Source organism: Galeopterus variegatus, unplaced genomic scaffold (assembly GCF_000696425.1).
Source record: "Galeopterus variegatus unplaced genomic scaffold, G_variegatus-3.0.2 Scaffold1954, whole genome shotgun sequence".
Taxonomy (NCBI): Eukaryota; Metazoa; Chordata; class Mammalia; order Dermoptera; family Cynocephalidae; genus Galeopterus; species Galeopterus variegatus.
The window spans coordinates 239049-266107 of record NW_007728065.1 but is presented as its reverse complement, the minus strand read 5'-3'; the positions used below and the strand labels follow the sequence as shown (position 1 = coordinate 266107).

The 27059-nt window shown below is 49.5% G+C and overlaps 1 protein-coding gene across 2 annotated transcripts; it reads left to right on the top strand.

Moving 5' to 3' along the window:
• The first annotated feature begins 1001 nt into the window (after nucleotides 1-1001).
• ADCK2 (aarF domain containing kinase 2) lies at nucleotides 1002-22131 on the top strand. 2 transcript variants are annotated; one of them, XM_008579757.1, is made up of 9 exons: nucleotides 1002-2004; nucleotides 2419-2565; nucleotides 6368-6496; nucleotides 7428-7523; nucleotides 12908-13150; nucleotides 14687-14815; nucleotides 15593-15646; nucleotides 19871-19995; nucleotides 21937-22131. In XM_008579757.1, the coding sequence occupies exons 1-9, from the start codon at nucleotides 1087-1089 to the stop codon at nucleotides 21938-21940; spliced, it is 1845 nt and encodes a 614-aa protein (XP_008577979.1). In that variant the 5' UTR covers nucleotides 1002-1086; the 3' UTR covers nucleotides 21941-22131. The 2 variants fall into 2 exon arrangements, with proteins under 2 accessions (XP_008577979.1, XP_008577978.1); XM_008579756.1 differs by lacking the exon at nucleotides 21937-22131 and having other exon boundaries at nucleotides 19750-19977.
• Nucleotides 22132-27059: the final 4928 nt, after the last annotated feature.

Sequence of the window (27059 nt, the reverse complement as noted above, 5' to 3'; positions counted from 1 at the left end):
TGAACCACCCCCAACCGGCCCTGAGGCAGGGGAGCCTGATTATTCTATTTTCCCAGCACCTTGTTTCTCTCTCCGTTGTCCCCTTCCACTTGTGATGCCCACACACCCACCCTTGGCCAGGCTTCCATGGAAGCCTCTCACCCCCATGGAGATACAGGCTGTTAATGTGTAGAGGTGACTGTGGTATCCCAGGGGAGGCAGCCTCATAAATCCCAAGGGCAGAGATGGCTGTAGAAGCAGCATCACCCGTCCCTTCAGTGGCTGTGTGGGCTGATTCCCAAGCTCCTTTCTCCCCCTGGTCACCACAGCCATCTAACCTCCCTTTGATTCTTCAAGGTTAAACACACACACAGCCTCCCAAACCTCACATGAAACTCCTTCCTGTTTCAGGGCTTTATTCTTTGTGTCTGAACACTCCCTCCCCCAAAGCCTTCCTGGCCTTCCCTTCCTCTTCAATGTAGCTCCATCCCATGGGTACCCCGAGTATTCATTCTCTCGTAGCTCTTGCCACCCCCTGAAATTGCACCCCCTGTGAGGTCCCCCTCATGAAGTGATTAGCGCGTAAGGACAGGATGTACGTATCCCTTTCCCCAGGGCCCAGCATAGTACCCAGCACCTATTACCGAGGCTCAACACATATTAGACTGAGCTCAAGAAATCTTTATGGGCTCAGGCTCAGTAAGTACTAGTTGAATGAATGAACATGGCCTTTCCGGGGCCACTCTGTAAGGTCCAAACAGTCCCCAAATCGTTGCAGCCTGGGACCTCTCAGCCTGCCAAGGACCCCACCCCCCGCTGACAAGCGGATCTGCGTCCTGCTCCTTGTAATAATGAAGCCACCAAGCTGTCAGCGGAGAAACGGACGCGTGGGCTCGGGGGTGGCGGGTGGGGAGAAGGGCGCGGAGGACGCCTTTACGTTTGCCGGTGCCCGGCCCTCGGCTCCCGCCTTCGCGCCGCGGCCCCTTTAAGGGNGGCGGGAGGCGGGGGCCGAGCGCCGCCGGGCCTCACGGGGAACCGTCTCAGCCTGGCCGAAGCGTCGGCCCAGATGGGTGCCCCTTAAGCCGAGGCCGTGGGCCCCTGCGGAGGATGGTGACCCCCTGGCGCCTCTCTGTCAGGGTCTGCTTGTCGCACCTAAGGTGTCTGGAGCTCAGGAAGGAACTCGGCCTTCTAAGACCCTCCGGGTGCTCTCGCAATGCCAGGCTCTGTTGGCTTCTGTTCGGCACTTTGCCCAAACTCATCTCAGCCCATGAGGACATTGAGAAGGGGGTCCCTGACAGCTTGGGTCAGCGAAGGGCCCGCTGGAGGGACCTGGCCGAAAATGGGCAGGTGGAGAGAGTGTCCCAGGCAGGGCGGCCAGGCTGCGCCCTCCTGCTTCTCCGCACGTGGCTCCGGGCCGGCGCTCTCCTGGTGAAGTTCTTCCCCCTCCTTCTGCTCTACCCACTCACCTACCTGGCGCCCAGCCTCTCCTGCCTTTGGCTCCACCTGCTTCTGAAAGCCACCGAGACCTCAGGCCCAACGTACATCAAACTGGGCCAGTGGGCCAGCACCCGGCGCGATCTCTTTTCTGAGGCTTTCTGTGCACAGTTCTCCAAGCTCCACGTCCAAGTGACCCCCCACCCGTGGACTCACACTGAGCACTTCCTCCGGCAGGCATTTGGGGAGGACTGGAGGAGCGTCCTCTTTTTTGAGGACCAGGAACCTGTGGGTTCAGGCTGCGTGGCCCAAGTGTACAAGGCATTCGCCAACGCTGCCTTCTTGGAGAACCACAGCATCCCGGGCCGCGGCCAGGCCTCCCGTCTGCAGCCTTCCTCAGAAGCTGGGCCAGTCGGGGGGCTGAGACAGCTCTTTGGCCACCTTGGGAATGGGAGGAAGCCTCCAGGAAATCTTGCTGACCAATCATTTCTAGAAAGGCTGCTCCTCCCCAAAGCTGACCTAGTTGGATCCAATGCGGGCATGTCTGCCCACCGCCCCCAGCCAGACCACCTCATTCCTGTGGCAGTGAAGGTAAGTGCTCTGTAGTCCTCAGCCCCTCAGCCAGCTCACATCTCACCTACCCATTGAGCTTTGTCAGGCCAGAACCCCCCCTCCCCCATGCATATCACCCCCTCATCGCCATCCATTCATTTCTGTTTGCTCGACCAGTGTCTGAGTAATGTGTCAGCTGCAGCATACACATATCTTATTTCTTGGCTTGAGGGAGGGGTGGTGCGAATGGTCTGACAGAGGAAACTGAGGGGGTTTGGAGTTTGCTGCTCTGGGGGGTAGGACCGGCCATGCAGAGGCATCCTGGGTGTTGGGACTGCTTCTCTTGCTCTGAGGAGAAGTCACCTGGCTTCGTCTTTGATGGTGGACCCAGCCCTGGCTGGGTCAAATGTGTTCTCCTGACCCCTCCCGTCTCACTGCTCCTCTGTCTGGCAGGTGTTGCACCCCGGCCTGCTCTCCCAGGTGCATATGGACCTGCTGCTGATGAAGATTGGCAGTCGAGTGCTTGAACTTTTGCCAGGAATCAAGTGGCTTAGCTTGCATGAGATCGTGGAGGAATTTGAGAAGCTCATGGTCCAACAGGTGAATCCTCCTCCCCCCAGCTGTAAATAGCACCTAACATAGTTCTTGCCATTAGCAGCTGCTTTGTAAATGCTGAATGAGTAATTTCCCAGTGTGATGTGGCTAGGATGGTGTATTAGTCAAGGTAGGTAACGCCAGCTGATGAAACACAACACCCAGATCTCAGCGGCTTAATGCAACAAGGTTATTTCTTGATTATGTCAAAGTTCCGTGCAGGTGAACTGAGGGAGGGAGAGGGAGCTGATTTCCTCCCCAGTTTCGTTTTGCCCTCTTCAACATGTGTCATGTAGGGTCAGTGTGGAATGGAGAGAGAAGCCACAGAAGATCATGTGAGAGGTTTGGGGGCCAGGTCTGGAAGTGGTGAACATCACTTCTTCCCAGTCTACTGATCAGAGCTTTAATCACATGGGCCCAGTGTAGCTGGGAGGGAACTTGGGAAACACAGTCTTTGGGCCTGTGAGGAGAATGAAATGATTCTGGTGGAAGACACAGCATTAGCTCAGCCACAGTTAATGACGAACTCCAGGGTGAGAAGAATAATCAGCAAAGTCGCAAACTGTGCCTTTGTTTTTCTTTGTTTCCAGGGCTGATTGAGTAGACAAAGACCTCCTCCCTTGGGATATTTGCATAAGTAGTCAGACTTGGTAAACACTCTTAGGGATAGTCAGGGCTCCAGATAGGCATCTGCACTGGCTCCCTATTGGGTGGTGAAGGAATTGGCTAAGTTTTCAGAAGCAGTGTGCCAAGTCTTCATTTATATCCTCTGATTTAAGGTTTTAAGTCCCAGGCATTCATGTTAATGTTTAGAAAGTCTTTTATTATTTTTATTTTTTATTTTTTTTTAAAGATGACCGGTAAGGGGATCTTAACCCTTGACTTGGTGTTGTCAGCACCACGCTCACCCAATGAGCTAACCGGCCATCCCTATATGGGATCTGAACCTGGGGCCTTGGTGTTATCAGCACCGCACTCTCCCGAGTGAGCCACGGGCCGGCCCTAGAAAGTCTTTTAGTCCATTCAGGCTGCTATAACAAAATACCATAAACTGGGCAGCTTATAAATAACAACAGAAATTTCTCACCATTCTGGAGGCTAATTCCAAGATCAAGGTGCTGGCAGATTCAGTGTCTGTTGTGGGCCCACTTTCTTTTTTTTTTTTCCTTTTTGTCTTTTTTCGTGTCCAGCAATGGATCGCAACCCTCAGTGTCGCGCCCGTACCGGGCCGGGACCGGCAACGGGATTGCAACCGTCGGTGTTGCGCCTGCACCTCACTCAGCCAGTGAGCGGGAACCGGTCTGTATGTGGGATCCGAACCCTCGGTGGGAGCGCCGCCGCGCTTCCAAGCGGCGCACTGTAGCAGTGCGCCACCGGGCCGGCCCCCTGGGCCCACTTTCTGATTCATAGACTTCTGTGTTCTCACATAGTGGAAGAGGCGAGGGGCCTAAGGCCTCTCTTATAAGAGTGCTAATCCATTATGAAGGCTCCACCCTCATGACCTAATAACCTCCTAAAGGCCCCACCTCCTTATGTCCACTGTAGGGGTTAACATTTCAACATATGCATTTGCTGGGGACACAAACTTTCAGACCATAGCAGAAGCTTTCTGCCATGGAGTAGTGTAGTTTTTTTTTTTTTAAAAGATGACCGGAAAGGGGATCTTAACCCTTGGCTTGCTGTTGTCAGCACCATGCTCAGCCATTGAGCCAACCGGCCATCCCTATATGGGATCCGAACCCGTGGCCTTGGTATTATCAGCCCCCCCCTCTCCTGAGTGAGCCACGGGCCGGCCCTGGAGTAGTGTAGTTTTTTTTTTTTTTAAAAGATGACCGGAAAGGGGATCTTAACCCTTGGCTTGCTGTTGTCAGCACCATGCTCAGCCATTGAGCCAACCGGCCATCCCTATATGGGATCCGAACCCGTGGCCTTGGTATTATCAGCACCACACTCTCCTGAGTGAGCCACGGGCCGGCCCTGGAGTAGTGTAGTTTTGATAATAAAAGAAAATTAAAACAGAGAAAATTGCTTCTATTCTGACAACCACCTCTGCATTAATTACTCTTGGTCCTACCACCCACCTGAGCTTCAGTTCCCTTGTAGGTGTGTGACCGACATCGTGGGGGTTTCACCACTTCAAACTCAGATCTCCACATCTCACCCCAGTTGTTTTAAAAATCACCTCTTCCTACTAAGCCTGTGTCCATCTCTCAGCAGTCTCATCCCCTCCCCAAGCTGGAAACCTTCGAGTTGTGGGTGTGGTATATGTGTGTGTCTCTTTCTCTGTTCATTTATAAATTCATGTAACAGTTGTTAAACACCGTGTTGGAAGCTGGTGAACTAAGAAAACAAGTGGTTTTTCCTGTCCTTAAAGAATATATAGTAGGCAGACGGGGATGATAATACTTGCAAATAAAGCATAATCTGCGTTTCCTAAGAGTCTTCAGGGTCAGGTGTGTTCCACTGGGGCTCGGGAAAGGATGTGGTCATTCCTTGGCTAGAGCTGAATATTGGAAGGTGACTGGTGTTTGCAGTTGAACCAGATGAGGAAAAACATTCCTGTCAGAGGCAGTAAAGAAGGCAAAGGGGAGGGGGTGAGACAGTCTGGGATGCTGAGTGCTGTATAGAGTAACCCGAGGCTGGAGTTCTGGGTGGTAGAGGAAGGGGCAGGAGCCACAGAGATGGAGCTGAGAAGAGAAGCAGGGGCCAAAGCATGACTCACCTGCATGTCTTTCTAAAGAACGCAGACTTCACTGTGCAGGTTGGAGAGAGGAAAGTCAGGGCAGGGAGCCCATCGAGGGTGCCTCTGCTGGGGTTTGTGAGGGCATGAACCTTGGAGTAGCGGGGGCGAGGGAGGGACAGGTCTGAGAGTGGCTAGGGTTGTAGACTTGATGGTGCTGAGTGTGATCTGGTGACTGGCAGGTGACTGAATACCTGGGGAGTGGAGGAAAGTAAATTCAGTTTAGACCTAGTGTTTTAGGGTCCCTGAACTTCCATGGGGTGATGTCCTGATGCATGGGAATTTGTCAGTGTGGAACCTGGTATTGAGGTCTGGCCAGGAGATCGAGGTGCTGAATCAGGAGGTGTGAGCTGAGGGCATGGGGGGTGTCGAGAGCCGAGGAAGCTGGCAGAGAGCAGGAGCAAAGAGGGCATTGGCCTCTGGGGGGCCAGGGTACCAGGCCAAGATGGGACAGTTAGAGAGGCAGGAGGGGGACCTGGGCCAGAGAGGGTGAGGACAGGAGCCAGGAGAAGAGCGGTTCGGGAAGGACGGTACCAGCAGCAGCTGCCCAGAGAGGTTCACTAAGACAAAAGTGGACTGTCCTTTGAATCTGGCAAGTGGAGGGCCATTGGCGAGTTTAGTGGTGGCAGAGTCAGTACAGTGGGGTGGAGAACGGGTTGGAGGCTGGGCCCAGCCATGTGTGGAAGAGGCCACAGCATGTTGACCTTGATGGAAGGAGAGGGCCAGGCCAGGGCAGAGTGGGGGACCCCGGGACACCCAGATGGCAGTGAAGCCAGACCCCTGGGAGATGGACCGGGGGGTGGTGGGCAGGGAAGGAATAGTGGAGAAGCAACACAAGAGAGATGCTACCAGGGCCTCTGCTGTCTGTGGCTTAGAGGAGTTCATGTGGAGAGTCCGCCTTCTGGGGCTGCCCCTAGCCATGGATGCCTTCCCCCTAGTCTCTTGGGGAGTTGGGAAAGTTGGAAGAGTTGGGGAGGAAGGCCGGTGAATCTTGTGACTCACTAGCTCTTCAGATGTAGCTGTCCCTGTGCCTAGGCCAGCCCTCGACTTTTCTCTGTTTCCCTGTAGATCGACCTACGTTATGAAGCTCAGAATCTGGAACACTTCCAGCACAACTTCCAGAACGTGAAATCTGTCAAATTTCCCACCCCTCTGCACCCCTTTGTCACCAGGGATGTGTTGGTGGAAACATATGAAGTAAGAGTCTGGCAGCCTCTCCTGGCTGTGCCTTTCTCTCACAGCCGGGTCATCTCCACCCCACTGCAAGGCTGGAGAGGGGATGTCATTCCTGTCTGCAAAACCCTGAGGCTTTGGCAGGGGACGGGGAGGTGTGATGGGGTGGGTGAGAGGCCTGGACATGGCCTCAGACTTCCTAGATTTGAAAACCCGCTCGGTGGTTTTATTAGCTGGCGACCTAGAAACTTCTGCCTCGGGGTTACTCGGGGTTGTCCCAGTGGTAAATGACACTCAACATAGAGTTTGGCACAGGGAAAATGCTCAAAAAGCATTTGTGTCATTGTCATCTGCTTTAGCTGTCTCCTGGTCCTGCCTCCTCTTTAGAGATGGTAATATGAGGTACACGGAAGTGACAGGATCTCCCCATTGCTCCTAACTGTGTGACCTTGAGCCAGTTACTAGAACTTTCTGGGCTCTAGTTCTTTTATTTGTTAATTAGGGATAACGATCTCTCTCAATGTGTTGCTTTGACCACTAAATAAACTAAGCCATATGAAATGCTTATTTTCTAGCTCCTCTTTCTTCTCTCTTCTCTTTCCTTTCTTTTCCATTTTTCTGCTCAAGGTCACAGGGCTCATTCGCATCCCTGTTGGCTGATCCTTGACCAGAAACTAGCTCCATTGGTGCCTGCTCCTGTCTTTCCAAGAAATCACACCTTTTACCATCAGCAGCAGAGGCAATGGGTTTCCTTTCTAACAAACCTATGGGACTCGAGGTCTGTTACACAAGAGAAATGCGAATAGGGTAAAATCAACTTGTGGATGACAGATCCATGAGGCGTTCTCAGAAAGGTCAAACTCTTTGGGTCATTTCCCAGTCACTGGGACATGTCACGTGGGAAGAAGCATAGCATTGGGCAGGCTGGCCAGGGTAATGCTGGTTTTTCTTATAGGAGAGTGTGCCTGTGTCCAGCTACCAGCAGGCAGGAATTCCCATTGATTTGAAGAGGAAGATTGCGCGGCTGGGAATCAACATGCTTCTGAAGATGGTGAGCTCATGCACTGGAATGGGTGCTCAGGCCAGCACGTGGTCAGTTTGCATATGGGGGGATGGCAGGAGGGCCAGCCTCGCAGCAAGTCTGCTCTAGGATAGCTGAGCCCACCGGCAGTTCTCAGATTCTCACAGCGTCTGTCAAGCCCTTTCTCAGTGGCATGTGCAGTTGGTCACTGTGCCAGGTTCTGTGGGTACAAGACCTAGTCCCTGCCCGAGTTGCCTGCAGGTTAGACAAGCAGCCAAGACAGCACCATATGTCAAATGCTGCTTTATTCATTCGTTCAGCAAGTATTTATTGAGCACCTGCTATGTGCCAGGCACTGAATTAAGTGCTCGATTTATAGCGGTGAGCAAAACAGACATGATTACAATGTTCATGGAACTGCTTGCTGTTCAGTGGGAAAGCAAACAGTGAATAAGTAAATGATATATAGGGGTAAGAACTGGTTACAAAGGATCATTTAGGAGGGGCCTGTTCTAACCCAGGGATTCCTTCTGCAAATGGCTCATCTCAGCTGGGGGTGTCACCTACGTGAGGACAGGTGGAAGGGAGTTATCCAGAGAGAACAGCCTGTGGCAAGGCTGGGGGTGAGCTGCAGGGTGAAAAATTTTGAGAAATGAAAGCATTTAGTATAGCTCAGAAGAGAGTTTAAAGGGGGAGAGGTTCTTGCTGAGGCTGAGGAGATGAGAGGGGCCAGATCACAAAGCATCTATTCAACCTCTGAAAGAGTTGGTTGGGACTTTAATCCAAGGGCAAGTGAGCTCATTTCGAGGTTTTTTCCCCCTTAATTAAAAAAAATTGAATTATAACAATAAATATTCAGTAAAGTGCATAGATCTTAAAATTACTGCTCAATGAATTTTTAAAAAGCATACCACTGCCCAGATCAAGGTGTTAGAAGAGTTTTAAGCAGAGAAATGACCTAATGAGGGGGATCATCATGACTGCTGTGTGGGATGGAGGGTAACACAGGAGGCAAGGAGGTGGGTTAGGAGGCTGTCGCAGGGGAGCCAGAAGGTAGATTTATTTTTATTTTTATTTTGTCGATATACAATGTGGTTGATTATTGTGACCCATTACTGAAACCTCCCTCCTTCCTCCCTCTCCCCCCTCCCACCCAACAATGTCCTTTCTGTTTGCTTGTCGTATCAACTTCAAGGAATTGTAGTTGTTATGTCTTCTCCCCCCCTGTCCTTTCTGTTTGCTTGTCGTATCAACTTCAAGGAATTGTAGTTGTTATGTCTTCTCCCCCCCTGTCCTTTCTGTTTGCTTGTCGTATCAACTTCAAGGAATTGTAGTTGTTATGTCTTCTCCCCCCCTGTCCTTTCTGTTTGCTTGTCGTATCAACTTCAAGGAATTGTAGTTGTTATGTCTTCTCCCCCCCTGTCCTTTCTGTTTGCTTGTCGTATCAACTTCAAGGAATTGTAGTTGTTATGTCTTCTCCCCCCCTGTCCTTTCTGTTTGCTTGTCGTATCAACTTCAAGGAATTGTAGTTGTTATGTCTTCTCCCCCCCTGTCCTTTCTGTTTGCTTGTCGTATCAACTTCAAGGAATTGTAGTTGTTATGTCTTCTCCCCCCCTGTCCTTTCTGTTTGCTTGTCGTATCAACTTCAAGGAATTGTAGTTGTTATGTCTTCTCCCCCCCATTTTCCATAGAGGCTGCACCATTTTGCAGTCCCACCAACAATGTATGAGAGTTCCTTTTTCTCCGCAACCTCGCCAGCATTTATCGTTCAGAGTCTTTTGGATTTTAGCCATCCTAACTGGGGTGAGATGGTATCTCAGTGTAGTCAGAAGGTAGATTTAGATTCTTGGACATTAGAACACATTCAAGATTCCCCATCTCTTAAAAATCCTTGCTAGGTTTTGTCTGTCCTGTATATGCAAGCAAGGACCCTTGAGGGGGACCTGAGCAAAGGAGAGGCCTAGCCTTCGTTGTGGGGGATTGATTCTATCTTCCATGAAGTTTGGAGCAGTGCTTCTCAACAGGGTGGTTTTGTCCACCAGGGGACATCTGGCAGTGTCTGGAGACATTCTTAGTCGCTACAGCTGCTGGTTGGAGAGTGAGGGTCACTACTGGCACCTGGTGGGCAGAGGTCAGTGATGATGCTAAATATCCCAGAGTGCACAGGACAGCCTGCCTTTCCCAACAATGAGTTGAGAAGCCCTGGGCTAGAGGGACGGAGAAACTTGCAGGTTTAGGGATGGAATTTGAAGGTACTCCCATGGGAAGGCTTCTATTTCCTTGTGGAACAAGAGGCGAGGTTGTTCATGGATGAGGGTGGGATGCTGAGGGTGGTAGGAGAGGAGATTGGAAGTGGACAGGAAGATTTGAAATTGTTGCCCTGGGACTGAGAAAGAGCAACTCAGGAAATGTGGATGGGTTGCCAGGCGGTGTCCGAGCCATGTTGGGGCTGGAGGCAGTGGAGGGGCATTTTGCCAATCTGCTATATGGCCTGGTGGTTAGAAGCCTGGAGTGCGTAGCTGGGCTTGTCTGGGTTCAAGTGTCAGCTCTGCCACATACTAGCCAGGGGCAGGGAAGGGTGTCTGGGGCAAGTTACTTACTCTCTGTCCTTGGGCTTCTCTTTCAAAAGGAAATTTGAAGTGCCTTTTATTTTTTATTTTTTCCTTTTTGTCTTTTTTCGTGACCGGCAACGGATCGCAACCCTCAGTGTCGTGCCCGTACCGGACTGGGACCGGCAACGGGATCGCAACCCTCGGTGTTGCGCCCGCACCTCGCTCAGCCAGTGAGCGGCCAGTCTATGTGGGATCCGAACCCTCGGTGGGAGCGCCGCCGCGCTCCCAAGCAACGCACTGTAGCAGTGCGCCACCAGGCCGGCCATGAAGTGCCTTTGTCATAAGGTTCCGCAAGGGTTAAATGAGTTGATATTTGTAAAAGGATGTAGTGAGCCCTGAGTTGTGTTAGTTATATGAAGTGCCTTTGTCATAAGGTTCCACAAGGGTTAAATGAGTTGATATTTGTAAAAGGATGTAGTGAGCCCTGAGTTGTGTTAGTTATGGCCATCATCATTAGTAGTAATAGTAGTCACCTGGCCTCATTAGCAGCTCACATGTAGGCATGAAGAAAGAAGATATTAGGCTGTCTGTGATCTGGTCTTCCTGGTGGTTGGGAAGGAAGACAGTGGTGAAGGGATGGATAACCAGGTCTAGGCTGGATAGGGAGGAAGAGTACCCAAGTCTTGAGGGCAGAGAATCGGGGTAGAGAGGACCCAGGTGTGTGGTCAGAGAGCGGGAGAATGGACAGATGAGTCAGGTGAGGTCGTGGGGTGGTCTGGAGGGGTTGTGACAGCGGGTGGTGAAGGTGGGGCGAGGTGAGGACCAGGCGCTCAGAGCATGATGGTGGAGTCATGCAAATGGATGGCGTGCACAGGGAGGGCTGTGGGCCTGATGCTCATGGAGAGTGGGCTTGGGGCAGCTCCATCTGCAACCCCAGGGCCTGTGGGGGTGGAGAGTCAGCAGTCCCCACCCCGGCAGTTCCTGGAGTGAGGTTGTCGGGGCACAGCCAGTTTCAATTAAGTCAGATCAGTGGGGAGAGGACTTTGTCCCCAGTAATAGGGCTCCCGGGGGCTCCGTGGCCCAGTGGGGAGATCATGGGGGGAGGTAGCCAAGGGAGAAGCAGCTCAAAGCAGCTCCAAGAATAGAGAGGTCATGAGAGGATTCAAGCTCTGGGATCAGGATGGGGGTGTGAGGCCAGGGCTGAGCAACAGCAGGGTTGCAGAAGGTTCAGTTCCAGAGTGGGGGAGGCTCCAGCTTCCCTGGGGGGTCAGCCCAGGCTTTGGTGACCATGTCCTGCACGTGTGTAGACCCCAGGATTTTCACCCAGGTAGCATCCTCCCTTAACCTCCATCAAAGCTGCGATCTGGACTAGTGGAGTTTCTCTGTGGCCTGTGGCCATGATCGCTACAAGGGACGGGGTCTGTGGCCTGGATCCAGAGGGAGGAGGGGACCAGTGCTCGGGATTCTGTTGGCCAGAGGAGTCCCTGAGAGCCAGTCCACCAGTAGCTGCTATGCATCTGCTTTGGTCTCTCCTCCCATCCCTGTGAGAGGATTGCTGGAGGCTTCTCTGGCCACTGAGGTGACCTTCCATTGGAGATGATTCCTGTTCCACAAGCCACGCCGGACTTCCTGGTCCAGCAGTCTCTGGGGCTTACGTTCAGCTCAGTGTGTTCAAAGCCATTTCCTCTGCGTCCACCCATTTCTGCATGCCAGTGTGTCCTCAGAACTGGGCCGCTCTTCTTAGAGGAAGGGCGGCTGTGTGCATGTGGCTGTTAGTGTCACTCAGTGCCAGACTTCACCAAGGTGGACAATGGGAGGTAATGGAGGGAAAGTTGGATTTATGAACCATTTTTAAAGAAATGCAGTTCTATGAATTATAAGAGCATGGAGGTTTGGGGAAAATCTTTAAACAATGCATAAGTAATTATTTTTAATTAGAATCTTACTGACTCAAAGTAAAAATAGATCTTCGGAAATACAGTTTAGTTTTAGACTTTTTATGTTCTCTTATAGTCTTTTTTATTAAATTTAATTTTTCTTAATGCTGGCCGGTCAGCTTAGTTGGTTAGAGTGTGGTGCTGATAACACCAAGGTCCAGGGTTCAATCCCTGTATCAGCCAGCCAAAAAGTAATTTTTTCTTTTTTTTTTTTTTTTTAAAAAAAAGACCGGGAAGGGGATCTCAACCCTTGGCTTGGTGTTGTCAGCACCACGCTCAGCCAGTGAGCAAACCGGCCATCCCTATATAGGATCCGAACCCGTGGCCTTGGTGTTATCAGCACCGCACTCTACCGAGTGAGCCACGGGCCGGCCTCAAAAAGTAATTTTTTCTTTTTTTTTTTTTTTTTAAAAAAAAGACCGGGAAGGGGATCTCAACCCTTGGCTTGGTGTTGTCAGCACCACGCTCAGCCAGTGAGCAAACCGGCCATCCCTATATAGGATCCGAACCCGTGGCCTTGGTGTTATCAGCACCGCACTCTACCGAGTGAGCCACGGGCCGGCCTCAAACAGTAATTTTTTCTTAATTGACACATAATAATTATATATATTTATGGGGGACAATGTGATATTTGAGTACATGTAGGCAATGGGCAATGATCAAATCAGGGTAGTTCCTTATAGTCTTTTTCAATGCTCTTTACTTCGAATATAGTTTTTCTCTTGAAAACTTTGACTTAGCTTGTTCCTGTACAAATTCTGAATTAATGGCATCCAAACAACGAGGCTTTGTAAAACATACACTTCCTTACCATTGTAATAGGTCATGGGGAGCATATTGTCACCTGGCAGCTTTTTCTGTGTGTGGCTTGCTGGGCTGGGGTGGGGAGGATTGACTATGAGGAAAAGCTCTGATCTCTTTGCAGATATTTGTGGATAACTTTGTGCATGCGGACCTCCACCCTGGGAACATCCTGGTCCAGGGTGCTGACGGGCTCTCTGTGAGCCGGGGGGCACAGCTGCAGCAGGTGGATGTCTGTGACACGCTGGTGGCACCCACCCCATGCCCACTGCGCCTGGTGCTGCTGGATGCTGGCATCGTGGCCGAGCTGCAGGCTGCTGACCTGTGCAATTTCCGGGCGGTTTTCCTGGCTGTGGTGATGGGGCAGGTGAGAGCCGCTGGGACCATGGGAGTCGGGCCAGGTCTTTTGGGCTCTTGAGAACTGTCTGTGTCTGGACATCACTCTTGCAGATGCCCGCCTGCCGGGAGTGGGCGGGGTAGGGAGGAGGAGGGGCCTGGGCTTAGCCAGCTCTGAGCAGCCAATGGCTTGCCACCTCGGGAAGAAGTGCCCCCTTTCCAGTGCCATCACGTGGTCCTTTCCCTGCCTGCTCAGCAGATGTCTGGGTGGGCGCCAGGAGCGCCAACTTCCTGACCCCTGTCTGTGCCATTTTCTCTGAGATGGTGGCTGGTGAGAAGCAGCCGGGAAGAGTACTGATTCTCCTGGTGGTGTGGGGGACATGAGTAGTTTTTCGCACCTCCCCTGGGGTTCTGAGGGGCTCTAGTGGTTGTGGATTATGATTTAGAAAACAGGGGTTCAGGGCCAAGCCCGTGGCGCACTCGGGAGAGTGCGGTGCTGGGAGCGCAGTAGCGCTCCCGCTGCGGGTTTGGATCCTAGATAGGGATGACCGGTGCGCTCACAGCACTTAGTGGTGTGGCCGGTCTCAAAAAGGACAAAAAAAAAAAAAAAAAAGAGAGCACTTAGTGGTGTGGCCGGTCTCAAAAAGGACAAAAAAAAAAAAAAAAGAGAGAAAAAGAAAAAAGGGGTTCGGCAAAGCCTGTTGGGTCAAGTGCAAGTGCCATAGCAGGGGTGGCCATGAAGGAACCCTCGGCCAGCTGGTGGAGAGTTCTCCAGCCAGAAAGACCCTGGGGAAAAGAGCTGGGATAAAAAAAGAAAAGAGGGTAAAATTCAGGGGAGCTCCTGCTTAGGAGGCCTCCAAGGCGGAAAAGCAAAAGCTGGAGCCTAAGGCCAATTTGAAAGTGTTGGGGGGGCCAAGGTCAGACACCCCACTGAGGAGCAGTGGGGGCGGGCGGGGCATCCTCTGAGCAGGTTCCAGTGGAGGACGAAGGTCAGAGCCAAAGAGGAAGAGCTTGGTTCCTGGGGTGGTCCTGTGGGGGGTGAAAGGCATGAGCATTGACCCCCAGGGACAGGCTGACTGTTCCAGGAGACTGTGGAGGCGGGAGTCCTTAGCGGGGAGTATGGAGGAGGCAGGATGGGCACCGAGGTGGGACATGGGGGGTGAAAGGCATGAGCATTGACCCCCAGGGACAGGCTGACTGTTCCAGGAGACCGTGGAGGCGGGAGTCCTTAGCGGGGAGTATGGAGGAGGCAGGATGGGCACCGAGGTGGGACAGCTGGGAGGCGGCTATGATACTCAGGGCAGGCAGAGAGCCCCAAGGAGACCACGTAGGTCCTTGCGAGGATGTGCTGAGCACAGGTAGGGCCCACTGACCACAGACACTTTGAAGGACATTGGCTGGTTACTCGCTATCATGAAGGCTAGAATTTAAGAAGGACGGGTGGTCAGAAGCAGGGTGGTAGAAAACTGAGGTGGGCAGCCACTGAGAAGTGACAGAAGTTTGGGAAGAATGTCTAGCTTCACGCTTGCTCGGGTCCGCCAAGCTGCTTTTCCTTTGCATCTTCCAGGGCCAGAGAGTGGCTGAGCTCATCCTGCGTCATGCCCGGGCCAGCGAGTGCAGGGATGTTGAGGGGTTCAAGGCCGAGATGGCAACACTGGTGGCTCAGGCCAGGAAGAACACCATCACTCTGGAAAAGGTGGGCAGGTCACGTGAGGGGCGGGGGCCTTGAGGTGGTCACAGCAGATCCCAGGCCTGAGGCAGCCTCTGTATGGGTGAGGTCTCAAGGGGTTGTGGGCTTTAAGGCAAATAACAAATATTTTCCTCCCCTGACATCTTCCAGGCATGAGGAGGCCCATTGAAATCCCTGGCTTGCAAGAGTGACTCCAGGGCCAGGTTTCTAGGTGGCAGTGACATTCACTGGGCCACGACCCCTCCCTACCCAGGTGGAGCTGTTCTGTGGAGACAGCCAAACATGGAGGGAGGGAGGGACGACCGTGGTCTCCAAGCAGCCAAAGGACATGCCCCATGCTCATGTCCCTTATTTAGACCTGACTCAGAGTCCACTTTGTATTTTATACACAGTTCCAGCAGACTTGACTGTTTTCTCCCCAAGTTCATGGCCTGCATTAGCAGGAGCAGGTCAGAACAAGGAGTGGCCATCAGCACCTGGCATGGCTCATCTTGTCTATTCAGATGTGATGTGTGTGCGCTCAAGGGATGGGGTGGACGGCCACAAGGGCTTGTCCTGGAGGTGTCTGGGAACTGAGTCTCCAGATGGGAGTGGGGCTTGTGTGGTGTCCTCTGTTCTGGAGTTTGTCAGAGCATCCCGTTCCTGCTGTCTGGTGTGTGTGTGGGGGGCAGGGATATGTGAGTGGGGTGGGTGCTGGGAAAGGGGGCGGGACTGGGTCCTGGAAGGGAGGAAGCGGTCCTGGGGGCCCTGGTGATCTGCCTGCGGTGCTCTTGTGTTTTCCAGCTTCACGTCTCCAGCCTTCTCTCCAGTGTCTTCAAGTTACTGATGACTCACAAGGTGAGGTCCCAGTCAGAGGGGAGTGTCTGGGGAGGTGGGGCAGGGGCCTGGGGTGGTGGAGGTATGCCTGATATGTTATGGAAGCATTTTTGTAACAAGCTGTTTGCCTGAAGAGTGCAGGTGTTGTCTCCTGACGTTGGCCTGGCAGGGCCCTGCCTTCCTAACACAGTCCCTCCGGGTCTGTCACGTCCATGCAGTCTGAGCAGAAATGTGAAAGTGCTCTGACCTGGCTTTTCTTGCCCTTCACCCTTGGCTCCCTGGCTCCTGTTACTGGTGCTCGGTGTGGGTGCTTGGCGTTGACACATGGTATCCTTAGCCCTTTCGCGAGCAGGCTGCAGTCCTGGGGCTGGGGCTGCAGGGGGGGTCGCTGCATCTTTCCTGCTCCTTCAGAGGCCCTGGCAGACTGTCCTGGCTGCTCCAGTCACTGAAGCCCATGCCCCACATGTGTCCTTGTGCTGGAGTGTGGCCTCGGGGCGCTCCTCAAGCTAAAGCTGCCAGCTGTGGGGAAGGCATGGAGGGCGGAGGAGGGATGTGTTTCCCACGTGTTTTAGTCTGTTTTGTGTTGCTCTAACAGAAATACCTGAGACTGGGTAATTTATAAAGAACAGAGGTGTATTTGGCTCACAATTCTGGGACAGCTGCATCTGGCACGGCCCTCAAGCTGCTTCTAGTCATGGCGGAAAGTGGCAGGCAGCCGGCGGGTACAAGCAGATCCTGGTAACAGGAAGCAAGAGAGAAAGATGGGAGGTGCCAGGGCCTTTTAAACAACAGGCTCTCACGGGAACTAATAGAACAAGAACTCACTTATTAATCCCCCCACCCCCATGGAGAGCATTAATACATTCATGAGGGATCCGCCCCCATGACTCAATCACTTTCCAACACTACCACATTGGGGATCAAATTTCCATTAGTTTTGGAGGGGACAACACATCCAAATTCCATCACCACATTTCTCTTGGGGCTCTGCAGTCTGATAGTGGAACACTACATGGAAAAGGCCCCATTTGGCAAGGCTCATGAGACAGAATTAAGAGCCAGAAAGAGGCCTGTGGCCTGCTCTGGCACCCTCGTCCTACAGAAGGTGCGAGGGAAGTGGGGCCGTCGGCCGTCGGGAGGGGCTGCAGAGGCAGAGCCAGGACTTGCCCTGTATCCAGATCTTGCAGGCTCGTGCTCTGTCCACTGCTCCCACACTCAGCCACAGCCCTGTGCTTGGGACTGTGCTTAGGTCAGATGAGTGACAAGGACTGTTGAGGATGCAGCTGGCGTGAGCGGGATGCTTGCCATCTGGGAGATGCTGGATGCTTTTCACGCAGTCTCTCATTTCAGCCTCAGGACAGTCCCCCTGTGGGTAGGATCCCTATTGCATTGTCCCCACCAGGAGCCTGGGGCACAAAGAGGTTACGTAACTACCCAAGCCCTTCCAGCAGTGCCCGGCAGAGCCAAAGTCTGGAGCCCTGTCTCTCAAACTGGGTTGGCTTTGTTGGTGGAATTTTTTGTTTTTGGTAAAACTTTTTGTGTTTTCCGAAACTTTTGGCAAAGTTCCGTTATAAAAAATGGCTTAAATATTGCTTTGGGATTAGGGGAAATCTTCCGTCATTGCATGAAGTCCCTTTCTCTCCCCTTGGGAGCTAGGAGCGCATGACTCAGGGCAGGTGGACGGGGCCACCAGCTGTGACCTGCGCGTGCCTCTCCAAGCCCACAGGGCCCCAGAAGGCTGGATTGAGGCCTGACCATAGTCATCAGAGCATTGTGCGGTGAGCACCCTCTGTGCACCCTGTGGTACCTAATTCAGCTATGTAACACCAACTGGTCTCCAACTTAATCCCCTCAACATTCCAAAAGGCTGAGCACCTTGCCTGTGGCCGCCTGCTTGGCCGTGGCAGTGGTGCTGCATCCTCCCAGCTGCTTTGTCCCCCGCCTCTGTCCCTCACTCTGCACATAGGTGCCTCACACACAGTGCGGACTCGCCTGTCACCTGCTGCTGCTGTTATTCCCAGGATGGAAGAGCAGAGAGAAGGCCCAGTGCAGCTGTTGTATCCTAAGCACTTCCCTGGGCACTTAATTTAAAAACACCACCAAGGTCAAGGATTCAGACCCCACTACTGGCCAACCACCCCCAAAGGAAACATAAAAAAGTTATTTATTTATTTATTTTTGGGTGGCTGGCTGGTGCAGGGACCCAAACCCTTGACCTTGGTGTTACAACACTGTGCTCTAACCAACTGCGCTAACCGGCCAGCCCAAAAGATCTTAAAAATTTTTAGTTGTGGTAAAAAACACATCATAAAATTTACCCCCTTAATCATCTCCAAATGCACACAGTTCATCAATGTCAATCATATTCCAAGTGGTGTGTCACAGATCTCTAGAACTTTCTCATCTTGCAAAACTGATGAGAAACTCTGTACCTACTGTACACCTAGTCTCATTTCCTTCTCTACCTAGCCCCTGGCAACCACCATTCTACTTTTCTGTTTTCATGATTTTGACTACTCTAGCTAGCTCACACAGTGGAATTAAGAAACTCTGTACCTACTGTACACATAGTCTCATTTCCTTCTCTACCTAGCCCCTGGCAAGCACCATTCTACTTTTCTGTTTTCATGATTTTGACTACTCTAGCTAGCTCACACAGTGGAATTATACGGTTATACTGTACTTTTGTGACTGGCTTATTTTGCAACATAGTGTCCTCAAGGTTCATCCATGTTGTAGCATGTGACAGGATTTCCTTCTTTTTTGAGACCGAATGATATTCTACTGTATGTATATATACCACATTTTATTTACTCATTACTCCATTGATGGACATTTGGGTTGCTTCCACCTCGTGGCTATTGTGAATTATGCTGCAGTGAACATGGATGAGTATATAAATATCTCTTCAAGATTCTTTTACTTCTTTTGGATATATGCCTAGAAGTGGGATTGCTGGATCATATGGTATCTTTTGAGGAACCTCCATACTGTTTTCCATACTGGCTGCACCATCTTATAACCCTCCAGTGGTGCACAAGGGTTCCAATGTCTTCAAATCCTCACCAATGCTTGCTTTCTTTTCTTTCTTTTCTTTGGAGTGGCCATCCCAACAAGTGTGAGGTGATACTTCCTGGTGGTTTTGATTGCACTTCTCTACTGATTAGTGATATTGAGCATCTTTTCATGTGCTTCTTGGCCGTTTGTATATCTTCTTTGGAGAAATGTCTATTCAGGTGGCACTTAATTTTTTTAATAAAGTATTTAACAATAACATAGAAGGAAAATAATACAGTACACACTGAAGAACTCACCACTCATTTAAGATTGAAAGTATTCCCAGTAGTGCTGAAGCCCCAGATCCCCACCCTGATCAAAGCCTGTGTGGCTAAGAGCCCTCTGCCCACCCTCTCATGTCCAGGCTGGCACTGCCCAAGCCACTAACAGGAGCATGCTGCTTTCTCCTGGATCAGGCCTTAACTGAGACAAATAATCTTTAATTTCTAGCAAAGATTATTTCCCTGTGAGTCAAGTCAACCTTCCATTGTCTGACTTTCAGTTCTTGAAAAACAGATTCCTGTTCTAGGCTTACATCTTGGCTCTATTCTTCCTCACCCAGTGGCCTTGAGCAAGTCATTTACCCTCCCTGAGCCATAGCTTCCTTTGCTATAGGATGGGGATAATGAAAGTATTTTTGAAGATTAATTGAGTAATCCATGTACATTGCTCTTGCTATTAACCTGGCTCCAAAGGGGACGTTTTGCCCTGTTTGAGCAAAGCCAGTTGTGTGTGGTCCCTTAAGACGGCTACTGTAGATTTTGAAGAATGAGCCTTATTTAGATTTATAGTTCTGCTGTGTCTGTGAAATATTCATTTGATTATTTTTAAGTCATTCATATACACCCACCCCTAGAAAAGTATGTATTGCATCCCCAGATTTTTCCCTAATATATCTAGTAGATGGGTAGTTGGGTGGGGAGATGAGATGGGGGAAATGATGGGGTAGGGAAAAGCATATTGGGTAGATGGTAAAAACCACATGCACAGGTACAGAGAGGCCAGGCATGGACAGAACATGATTACCAGGATGTTTGTCTCTGTATCAACTGCTGTTTTTGTTTCAGGTGAAGCTCGAGAGCAACTTTGCCTCTATTGTGTTCGCCATCATGGTGTTAGAGGGGCTTGGCCGCTCGTTGGACCCCAAACTGGACATCCTGGAGGCAGCAAAGCCCTTCCTTCTTAAAGGTCCAGTGTCCTCCCCCTGACGATGGCAGTGGACATGTGGCGGACCTTCGTGGAAATGCTGAAGGCCACTCCCAAGAGTCTCTCCTATGGCAGCTGGAACATCTTAGAATCGGGATGTGTGGCGGGTACACCATTGCTTTCACTGTGATTTGGTTTCTGGGTCTGTTTGAAAAGCTTTGGGTTATTTGGGGAGTAAAGGGAGGGAAGAGTCCTGTCCGTTCAGTTGTGGAAGCTGGGCCTGGTACCAGGAATACTCTTATTTTAGGGAAAATGTTCTGCAGAGGAGGACAAATAAACTTAGGTATTTGTTTTCCTGTTTTTCTCTTTTCTTAACCTTGTATACTCCTTGGTCAGGTGGGTCCTGCTGATAGTTCCCAGACTCTGATATTTACATTAGAAAGTACCATAAAACTCTATAGACCCCTGGTTTCCAATTTTAAAAAACGATGTACCTTGGGCCGGCCCGTGGCTCACTCGGTAGAGTGCGGTGCTGATAACACCAAGGCCCCGGTACTGTTCAATTCTTGCTTCTACCATTGCCTGTGAAAACTCTAACCAATCACCCAGTTTATAACTACATTGTGTTTACTTCATCTATTAATAAAAAAATTTTCACAGTATGGTTCTCTTAAGGATCAATAAGGTAATGTACACGAAAAATCTGCACCAGGCATCAATATAGAGAGGGATTCATTAATTGGAATATTATTTTGGGGGGAATGAGACATTGGAAACAAGTTATACCCTGTTATTATCATCAGTATTACCAGAGGTAAAGTTCTTTCTCCATTGTGCCAAATTATTGTGCTCAGACCTTGAATAACCATTAGAGATGACTTTGGAATCTTGTATTCCACCGAGAGGCTCTTTTGGGTTACAAGTTACCATGGCATTTGGACTCATCACGATGACTCCAATTTGCATGGTGGAAAACCAGAAACAGCAACTGATGGTGAATCTAAAAGCACTAAAGATTGTTGACAAGATATCTCAGTCTGTGGTGGTGGTGACCATTGCAGAGATGTATTGGACAGCAAAACCCTACCTGATGAATTGTCTTGCAGAACAGAAATATGGTAAGTGTGGTTAGAGGACAGGGGCCACTTGCTTGAAGCTAGTGATGATGCAGGCTGTTCATACTTACTCTATGGTCATTGTAAAAAAGAGCTCCTCCCAATGAAGAAAATTTCCAGTTCCTACCACCAAATTTGTACCCTGGGCTGCCTGTCCTTTCTGATGTCACTGTATGTTGATTTCTCCTCTTCTTTTGCAGGCTTCTGTCTGGACCCCAGCATGAGGTCTGAAACCAAGGGGATCTGGATGTGGTATGTACCTCACCCCTCCAAGCTGAACCACACCCTTATCTTTCTGGACACTGAGGTCCTGGGTATTGTGGAAAAGATAAGTCAGAGTCTTGGAAAAAATCTTCTTTCTGTTCTTGATTCTCAACTTTTAATTAACCACGATTTTAAAAAACGATGTACCTTTATTCATAAAAAGTTGAAAATACACACATGATTTATTTATAACTTTTATACAGGTGCTACCACTGTTAGCAAATCTCTCAAGCCACAATATACAGACACTTAGGGCAAATTTCACTGTACTTCCAATCATCTTCTTAGGAATTTTTAATATTTTTCTCCAACTTCTTTTTAAATTTTACAAAACAAAGTAGTGATTAATGTGCTGGCATAGAAGGGACAGGAGCAGAATGAGCTCTGCCATTTTCTTATGGTTCCCTTGCGCTTGCACGTTAGTGGGCAGACTGCAGATTCTTTGCAGCCATGTTCAGCCCCTGTCCATTTGTGAGGGTTAGTTTTGGTTAATATATAGTTAATACCATCTGTACGACCTCTTCACCAAGGGCTTGAACTCTGCAGCACACAGCGACATGCCACAGTGAACTAAGGGGCGGTGGCTGCTGCTGCCCCTCTGTGCTGGGCTCACTCACAGACTGTCCTCTCAGAGTTGACCTGACGTGTGACCGGCCAACACAGACTACCGGCATCCTGGAGTTAGCCTGTAGAGTGGATATTAGTAAAGCTTAGCTTATTTTTTTTTAGGTAAAAACCACATTTTATCCCTCTACGCAGTGGATTGTCTTGCTCATCTTGGAGACCACTGCTGTAGACAGTGAGTACCAAGTCAAGCCCTTCTGTTCCCCAAAAGTCCTACTGTGACCAGCGCACTAGATTCTTCCATTCTTTCCTTCTCTAGGATAAAGTTCCTTATTTCTCTTAGGGAGCAAGTATGGTTTAGTTGAATAGATTCCTTTGGTGCAGTTTTTTCCAGAGGGGTGGTGATGTTATTTTTTACTTCCTAAGTCTTAAGGGGTTGGGGAGGCTTCAGACAGCTGGGACAGGACGTGGCAGCCAAGCACACAGGTGCTTGTGCCAAGTGCACGTTNGTACCAGGAATACTCTTATTTTAGGGAAAATGTTCTGCAGAGGAGGACAAATAAACTTAGGTATTTGTTTTCCTGTTTTTCTCTTTTCTTAACCTTGTATACTCCTTGGTCAGGTGGGTCCTGCTGATAGTTCCCAGACTCTGATATTTACATTAGAAAGTACCATAAAACTCTATAGACCCCTGGTTTCCGATTTTAAAAAACGATGTACCTTTATTCATAAAAAGTTGAAAATACACACATGATTTATTTATAACTTTTATACAGGTGCTACCACTGTTAGCAAATCTCTCAAGCCACAATATACAGACACTTAGGGCAAATTTCACTGTACTTCCAATCATCTTCTTAGGAATTTTTAATATTTTTCTCCAACTTCTTTTTAAATTTTACAAAACAAAGTAGTGATTAATGTGCTGGCATAGAAGGGACAGGAGCAGAATGAGCTCTGCCATTTTCTTATGGTTCCCTTGCGCTTGCACGTTAGTGGGCAGACTGCAGATTCTTTGCAGCCATGTTCAGCCCCTGTCCATTTGTGAGGGTTAGTTTTGGTTAATATATAGTTAATACCATCTGTACGACCTCTTCACCAAGGGCTTGAACTCTGCAGCACACAGCGACATGCCACAGTGAACTAAGGGGCGGTGGCTGCTGCTGCCCCTCTGTGCTGGGCTCACTCACAGACTGTCCTCTCAGAGTTGACCTGACGTGTGACCGGCCAACACAGACTACCGGCATCCTGGAGTTAGCCTGTAGAGTGGATATTAGTAAAGCTTAGCTTATTTTTTTTTAGGTAAAAACCACATTTTATCCCTCTACGCAGTGGATTGTCTTGCTCATCTTGGAGACCACTGCTGTAGACAGTGAGTACCAAGTCAAGCCCTTCTGTTCCCCAAAAGTCCTACTGTGACCAGCGCACTAGATTCTTCCATTCTTTCCTTCTCTAGGATAAAGTTCCTTATTTCTCTTAGGGAGCAAGTATGGTTTAGTTGAATAGATTCCTTTGGTGCAGTTTTTTCCAGAGGGGTGGTGATGTTATTTTTTACTTCCTAAGTCTTAAGGGGTTGGGGAGGCTTCAGACAGCTGGGACAGGACGTGGCAGCCAAGCACACAGGTGCTTGTGCCAAGTGCACGTTTACTTACACCACAGGGTCAAGAGAGGGGCACAGACACAGAGCAGGTGCCTTCCTGAGCCGGTGCCAGCACTGCTGGGCCTTTCCTTAAAGCCAGTGGAGTCAGTCATGCCTTTTGTGGCACGTATTAGTTATCTATCACTGTGTACAAACCGCATAACTTAGTGGCTTAAAACAACATTTATCACCTTGTAGTTTTTGCAGGTCAGAAATCTGGGTGTGGGGCTGGCAGGTTATCCCAGTTGGTTAGAACACAGCCTTATAACACTAAGATCATGAGTTTGGATCTCCATACTGGCCAGCCATCAAAAAAATAAATAAATAAATCTAGGTGTGGCTTATGCTTAGCTGGGCACTCTGGCTCAGGGGCTCTCCCGAGGCTGCAGTATCTCCAGGTTCCACAGGGTGTGGGTCTGAGGCCAAGCTCTCTCGAGGGGTTGTTGGCACGATTCAGTTCCTTGTGGGCTCTTGGACCAAGGGCCTCACTTCCTCAGGAGCTGTTATAGTAGCAATAGAAAAGTTAAAAAGGGTATATGAAGAGGAGAAAAATGGTAACAGATGTACTTCAATGTAGGTAATTTGCTCATCTCAAAAATAAGTATCTCAGACTTACAACATCTAAGATAGTTTTTTTTCTTCTTTTCAAGACTCATAGGAAGAGGGAGATCAGGTGAGACTTTAAGAGAAGAGAATTAAATAAACATGAGGTTTTCTGAACAATTTTTTTTTCTCATCCCCTTGTTTTGTTTTCTATTTCTAGCTATGGAATAGCTTCTTGATTCAGGGTTAGATGTTGTATGTTAGGTTACTTAGAGTCTGTCCTCACAGTTTGTTGAAATTTGACTGGGAATTCGATTTGCATTTAGAAGCTGAGTGCTCAGTGCCAGGGCTTGGCATCCCTTCCCTCACCTTCCGAAATGCAGCCATTCAAGTAGGGTGCTCATCTGTTAACCAAAAAGGGCCATTAGGCAAACTGCAAAAGGCAGTGAGGGATATTTGCCCTTGGAGTTCTTAGAGGATATCTGGAAAACAAATAAGCTTCACTATTACATGGTCAAAATAATTTACTGATTCGGGCCATGAGCTTTTCATAGTAAAAAACCAGAACATGTGATGTAGAACATTAAGGCTAAGGACCCACAAATTGTCTATATAGACCAATATTGCTTTTTTTTTTTTAAAAAAAAAGATGACCGGTAAGGGGATCTTAACCCTTGGCTTGGTGTTGTCAACACCACGCTCAGCCAGTGAGCAAACCGGCCATCCCTATATGGGATCTGAACCTGTGGCCTTGGTGTTATCAGCACCACACTCTCCCGAGTGAACCACGGGCCGGCCTTAGACCAATATTGCTTTAAGTACAGCAAGCATTAAAGTCAAAACAGATTTTTTTTGGTAATTCAGTTAGAAAGATGGGGAGGATGAATGAACACGAGTTCACCTGAATCACTTGGCTACCAGGAAAGGAAGTGATAACAAAGGAATAAAAATTTCCTGAGTACATGCTGTGGGCCAGATAGTATCTTAAATGACTCACATTCAGATGAGGGGCATTGACACTCGGGGAGGTAAAGTGCCGTGTCCAAATTCATAATCGGCAGAGCTGAGGTTTGAACTCCAGATCCTCAGACTCTCAAGTTCTCTGTTCTTTTGTTTAAATTTAAGTCGTGCTTTTTCTGTGATCTTGGAATCATAACATTGTTCTTTGCTGGGAGCTAGGCAGCTGTGTAGCTTGGGCAGCGAGCTCCTCAGGAAGGATGGAAAGCCCCTATCCTCCCAGTTCATGGACTCTATATCTTAGTCATTTGTACATGTTGCTAGAAAGGGTAAGTGATGAACGGTAGCCCAGAGAAAGCCACTCTATTGCATATCAACTGGAAAGTCACCTTTCATCCAGAAAACAGTGGATGCTGTCTTCTAATTTATACATCACTTAGAAGTTAGGAGGGCAGGAGAAGGGGGATGGGGGGAGGAAGACAGTCCTATGGGGTCAGAGGTCAACCAACAGCCTGTTTCAGGAGGGCATGGGGCAGCTCAGCAGTCATAAGCTTTATGTGGGCTTAACTCCTGGGAGACAGGTTTCCTATTACAGACAAAAGGGCACATGGAGTCCCATATCTTTGCACAGAAGGTAGGGTATCAGTCGTAATGATGTACTTAAAGCCCTAAATTCAGGTCTATACTTCTCTTCATAAGTGTTCTACTTTTCATTCTTGTGACTTTTAACAAGAGAGACCATGAGATCTACAAAGGAAGAAAAGAGAAACTTTATTTGCAGAAAAAAAGAGGCAACCTGCAGACTGGGGAAATGTGACCTCTGGGGAAAACCAAAAGTGCACGTTCTGATGAAGGGAGGGAGAAAATGGTATTTATGTCTTGCAGGGTCAGCTTTACATACATATTCAGCAGATTTAAAGGAATTCTGTGAATATTTATGAGGGAAGTCATACATGTGTGCAGTGGATAAACATGCATGTAACATATCTCCCATATTCACTTTGGCATAGAGACTTAGTATTAAAATGAGGTGAAATTTGGCTCCTGATGTCAAAGGTAACTATAGGGCATAGAAGATTCTTTTTGTGTGCAGACTCAGTGAGCCAGCTGAAGCATTTGGAGGTTGCAGCACTTACCGGGAGAGAACTGTCTGTGAAGCCAATTGTCTGTCTAGTCATAGCTGCAGTGGGCACCAAAGAATGAGGGGGTTGGTGGCGGGCCAGCTGGACTGTGGAAGGTCAGCGTGGATATTTTCCTGCTGTAGCTGATTTGACATCTTCCAGGAGCTGGTTTCTGCTTTGTTACAAGAAAGAAGACTCCATGATAGTTAACAACATACATATTTTGTAAGAGTGGGAATACCTGTCTAAGCCCTCATTCTGCTGTGGCAGCTTGGTTCTGTTTGGTAGTTTCAGAGTGTCTCTGTTAGCCACAGTGAGCCTATCCTTGTCTGTCTGTCGGGGTATGCTTTAACATGACTTGAGTGTGAAGTCTTCAGTGTGCAACATGGAATTTAGCAAGTAGATCCATTTCAAAAAAAGATCTCCAAGATGTGAGGTTCTGAGAAAAAACCATAACCCGTAAAGGGAGACCTTAAGAATTTTGGGGCTGGAGGAGTCCAGAGAGATTTGGTGTCTATTCAGGATTGAATATTAGGTAATATTAAGAGACAAAAGCCAAGAATCCAGAACTGGCCAAGGATCAAGGAATTAGGAGCATTCTTGATGCAGACTCTTTGGCCCTGTCCCCGACTTAATCAGAGTATCCGGGGTTGGGCCCCTCGGGTGGTTGTGATACACCAGTCCACCTACTGATATTTGGGGACCACTCGTTAGTAATCAAGTTCCAGTTTGCAGAACAATAAAACAGTGAAGACTCTGAAGAGACCGCTGCGAACCTCTCAGAGGAGAGGAGGTCTAGGGGCCACTTTGGGAAGGGGCCCTGGTTCAGAAACGCTGTGGCAGCTGGAGAAGACGATCTGGGGACAGTTAAAATGGGAGGAGCGGGCGGGGGGGCAGGTGCAGGTGTGAAGCGCGTCCAGCTCCGCCAAGGCAGGAGGAGCGAGCTCGCACTCAGTGCCGGCGCCCGCAGCACCGGAGTGACAGGCGCCGAGGCCTCGCAGGCCGCCCCCCGGCCGCCCCCAGCCCTC

What these genes read in the sequence shown, in the direction of transcription:
- ADCK2 (XM_008579756.1), top strand. Translation starts at nt 1,087, where the DNA reads ATGGTGACCCCCTGGCGCCTCTCTGTCAGGGTCTGCTTGTCGCACCTA. An exon ending in TCAACATGCTTCTGAAGATG is followed by an intron (nt 7,524 to 12,907) that starts GTGAGCTCATGC and finishes ATCTCTTTGCAG; the next exon opens with ATATTTGTGGATAACTTTGT. An exon ending in TGGCTGTGGTGATGGGGCAG is followed by an intron (nt 13,151 to 14,686) that starts GTGAGAGCCGCT and finishes TGCATCTTCCAG; the next exon opens with GGCCAGAGAGTGGCTGAGCT.